Source organism: Monodon monoceros, unplaced genomic scaffold (assembly GCF_005190385.1).
Source record: "Monodon monoceros isolate NGI ecotype Baffin Bay Population unplaced genomic scaffold, NGI_Narwhal_1 Contig5219_ctg1, whole genome shotgun sequence".
NCBI lineage: Eukaryota > Metazoa > Chordata > Mammalia > Artiodactyla > Monodontidae > Monodon > Monodon monoceros.
Window position 1 is genome coordinate 1 of NW_021701062.1, and position 4,282 is coordinate 4,282.

Below are 4,282 nucleotides of genomic sequence, written 5' to 3' on the forward strand. Positions count from 1 at the left end.
TCTCGGTTCCCAACCCCTGCACCAGGGAAGTACCCAGTGTGGGTGTGTGCCAGCCCCTGAAGAGGAAGCAGGAGTCTGGGCTCTGCCTGCGGAGTCAAGGTCAGGGGAGGAGCCGCCCAGAAGGAGGAGCAGAACCTGTGTGTTGATGGGTGAGCTGACAGGCGCGGTGGCTCCAGCGGCCTTCAGGAGTCAGCCTGTAGATGATGTCGTTCTGGTGGAAAGCATTTCTTAATCGGGAAAAAGTCAGATTGCCAAGGTCCCTGATGGCCTGGATGTAGGACTGGATGTTCCTGAAGGGAAGGATGCAGAGGAGACTGGAGTGCAGGGAGCCTCTGACCTGGAGACGGAGTGGGGCTCCGGGTGGGGATTCCTCAGTCAGCGGGGACAGGCAGCACTGAGGCTTTGTCATTTCTGCCTCACAGCTCTGGAGACCCTCAGTCCTTTACAAGTGGCCTGAGCAGCCAGGCTTCTCCCTGTGCAGGAATCAGGGACCTGTGACTGAGTCAAGGTTGGTCTGGGTGGAATTTGACTGTGGTCCATGGCTCTGTGCAGAATGTTGCTTTCTGTGCTGATAAGCGTCCACACTGCCCTAACTGCCTCTCAGGTAAGTCCTCCCCAGCTGGTGAGAACAAGGACCCTGCCCTGCCGTTGAAGGGTTGTCACTGACCTGTCTGTCTGGATGCTGCCCTGGTGGCTGAAGGCGCACTTCATGATGGTGTCCAGGGTCATCAAGGAGATGTGTCCAAGGACCTCCAGATGTGAGTCCAGGCTGACGAGCTCCTCCCACTTGTCCTGTGGTGGGAGGGGGACATTGACCCTGCTCTGCTCTCCCAGAAGGCCTGCGCTGACAAGGCCAGGCTCTCTCTCCGTCTCTCTAAATCTTTGGATGAGTTTTCCTCACTTTGTAAGCAGATGTGTTTTAGCAATTTAAGGCTGTATCACACATGTGTAATGTGACGTCTATTTTCTCAGAATCTTTTATTATATAATTAATCATGGTCTCTCATAATATTCTGTATTAGTTCCAAAGTTTAGGAACAAGTGTTGATCATAACCACCTTGTGGGAGGCCAGAAAGCATAATTTCTCAGGGAACAAATGTGGAGTCTTCTGTGTCCTGAGATTGGAACTGGACAGGTGATGCCCAACACTGGTATGCAAATATTTCAAGGCAAGGAAGCTTATGGGGCTCTACTGGGCTCCTAGGAAGGGACATGAGGTACTTCAATTCCTTTTATTCATTTAATGTTAGCTGAGACCAGGTGGTGCCCAGTCTGGATGAGAGGTGATGCTTATGAAGACCCAGCTCTCTGAGTGTAAACCTGGCCTCATTTCCTCCCATGAGTGGCTCAATTCCATGCAGAGGCCCTGGACTCCATGCCAGAGTCTATCTGAGTGACATCCTGGGATGCCCACTCTACCACTGAAGCTGCCATTGTCCAGGGCAGCCAGGGGCAGTTTGCACTGCTGTCCAGGGGAATGACCCTTACTCTTTCCTTTGTGTTGAAGATGTGGAGGTGAGAGGAGAGTGGACTCTCAATACACCATGGCCCTGCCTTCCCTTTCCTTGGATCCAATCTGGTGCTGGGATACCCCTCTGTCCCATCCAGTTTTGGTGAGCACGGTCTCAGAGTACATTCTGAATGCATAATTCTGGGGGCTGTGTCTGACGGATGCCTGAGGGACACAACGGTTTGAGAGTGGACTTTTTTTTTTTTTTTTTTTTTTTGCGGTACGTGGGCCTCTCACTGTTGTGGCCTCTTCCATTGCGGAGCACAGGCTCCGGACGCGCAGGCTCAGCGGCCATGGCTCACTGGCCCAGCCGCTCCGCGGCATGTGGGATCCTCCGGACTGGAGCACGAACCCATATCCCCTGCATCGGCAGGAGGACTCTCAACCACTGCGCCACCAGGGAAGCCCTTGAGAGTGGACTTTGTCAGCTGTGCTGGATATGAGTGTGTCCAGGTGACGAGGGATAGACTCACCAGCATCACTCGGACAGAGTCGGCCATGAGACCCACGTAGGGCTTCAGGATGTCATAGTGGAAGGCTGGGGTCAGCATCCGCCGGTGCTGGAACCACGTCTGCCCCTCCAACACGAGCAAACCATTCCCTGGGCCACAGATGGGTGTGTGTGTGGGTCGGGGAGACTGGATCAGAGGGACGACTGGGCACAACTTGGGAGGAACCAAGGGTGTCAGGAAAAGACACACCATGGGCAAAGGTAGGAAAGGCCAGTATAGTTCAGGAATGTGAATTTCCAAAATGGCTGGTCCATAGGATGTGATTATGACAGCTGTGAGACAGAGGTTGAAGAAGAGTAGGGGGGCAGGTGATAGAAGGAATTAGTTAATAGTCAGGCTGAGAATATCGCAGAGGACTGAGAAGTGATGAAGAAGAGGCTGAGCTTCAGGAGGGCTCTCAGCATCATTACAAAGGGTGAGAGTTTTACTGGAAGGAGAGAAATGAGGCTTGACTGAGAGATGAGGTGGTGACAGGATGCCTGGTACCCGTTGTTCTCCATTAACCAAAGAGGTAGCTCTTGGTAAAGCTAACTGGTGGGTGGACTGCAGTTGTATTTAAATGTACTTACCAATCCAGGGGATCAGCATTCTGTAGGAATCGTGAGACTTTGGGTCTGAAAGGGAAGGAAGGGAAGTGGAGGGCACCGAACAAGGCAGGCAGCCCCCAGAGCAGCTGTGGCACGTTCCATTCCTGCTGCTGGTCAGCTGGCAGTCTGTCTCAAGCCACCTCCCTCTTGCCTCCCATCCCTGACTCTCTGTGTCCTGATGGTCACTGTGGGCCCAGGAAGGCAGGCTCAGTGTCCCAGCAGCAGAACACCCACAGGGCTAAGACGGTGAATCAGCAAGAAAGATAGGCTCTGCTCAGTGCCACAGAGTAAGAAAGGAGCCTGTGGTTTTCCTACAGCTTGTGGTGGTTTGGCCATTTCATGACCCAGGACAGGCAACAGTGTGAGGTGCCAAACCTACATCAGTGTGGACAGGGAATTGTCTTCCAGACCTGGGATCATCTCAGTTGGGTTAAAACAAGAAAGAAAGTAAGACAGAAAAGAGAAGCCAGCCCCACCCAGGTGTTTAAGCATTCACTGTAAGTGAGTAATGTTGGCCTTAGTCTGGCTTGTGGGCTGCAAGGATGGCTGGTAGGGAGCCAGGTATTGATGGCTGAAGTGCCAATTTCTTCTGGAATTTCACAGATCCAGGGCCATGTACCCAAGAGGGAAGATTTTCTCCTGCTGGGATGTGGGTTTCCCTCTCACCTGATCTCCCCAGGACCACCTTTATGTAGTCAGGGTCATAGATCAACACCAGGGCTTTCGTCCCCCACAGCCAGCGAGCACAGGCACTTGGGTATTTCTCTACCCACTTCAGTAGGGGTTGCAGCTCAGTCTCCTCTTGGAACTGTCCCCAAGGGAAAGATAAATCAATAAAACCCTTCTCTGAGTTCCAGTGCTGGAGTGGGGGTGAAGGGCAGGATGGGTACAGGGAGATCGTTCTTGATCAATCAGCAGAATTAGGAGTTTGGAACTATTTCTTCTGACCTGGGCTCTGCCCCAGACCTGCTGGCTGTCCACCTTTGTCCTAAGACCACATTCTGTCCCCTTGTCGGGTAGATTTATGGGCCACCACTACAAACTGCCTACAGAAACTTACACCAGAGATTCACTCCCAGGCGTAGAAAACTTTGGGAAGTGATTCGTACATTTGCATGAGCAATTTATGATAATTCGTGTCACTTGGTAAGTAGTTTTGTCATATAATTTTGTTTATTTAGAGAATAAAATATATTATAAAAATTAAATTTATCTTTTAATTTCATTTTGCTATACTGGTTGTTATATATTTTCAGTAGTACCCCAGCATACATATAAATGTTTGTTAATTTGAAAGAGTGTCGGATATATATGGATAAGTGAGAAAAATTATATACTAAATTGTGTTTGTATCATATTATTTTACATACTGAGTGTGTACACAGATTCTGGATGTATATATGGAAATGGTATTGAACAAAGGTTTTGATATGTGGATTATTTTATCTAATTTTTACTTACCAGTGTCCAGAAACTTTTATGCACTTCCCACCGCCTAGAGGAGTCTCTTGAAACTCCTCAGTGTGGACCACAAAGGCCCTTGCTTTCTGGCTTTACCCTCTCTATTCTTGCCTCCTGCCGGGATGGTGAGTCCACAGGACGCATTGCTCTGCCCGCAAAGATGCTGCTGCCTGTGCGCCTTGCACTGGCCCCACCTGCTCACACTTCTAAG

The 4,282-nt window shown here is 50.4% G+C and overlaps 1 protein-coding gene across 2 annotated transcripts; it reads right to left on the reverse strand.

Annotated features, from left to right (window-relative positions):
• Positions 1-7: 7 nt before the first annotated feature.
• Positions 8-3,770, reverse strand: LOC114890054 (cytochrome P450 4A11-like). Of its 2 annotated transcripts, XM_029213580.1 has the most exons (5): positions 3,277-3,770; positions 2,593-2,637; positions 1,985-2,112; positions 668-792; positions 8-290 (listed from the first exon to the last, which is right to left on the reverse strand). In XM_029213580.1, exons 2-5 carry the CDS (start codon positions 2,609-2,611, stop codon positions 101-103), a joined length of 462 nt encoding a protein of 153 aa, XP_029069413.1. In that variant the 5' UTR covers positions 2,612-2,637; positions 3,277-3,770; the 3' UTR covers positions 8-100. The 2 variants fall into 2 exon arrangements, with proteins under 2 accessions (XP_029069413.1, XP_029069410.1); XM_029213577.1 differs by lacking the exons at positions 2,593-2,637; positions 3,277-3,770 and having other exon boundaries at positions 1,985-2,255.
• Positions 3,771-4,282: the final 512 nt, after the last annotated feature.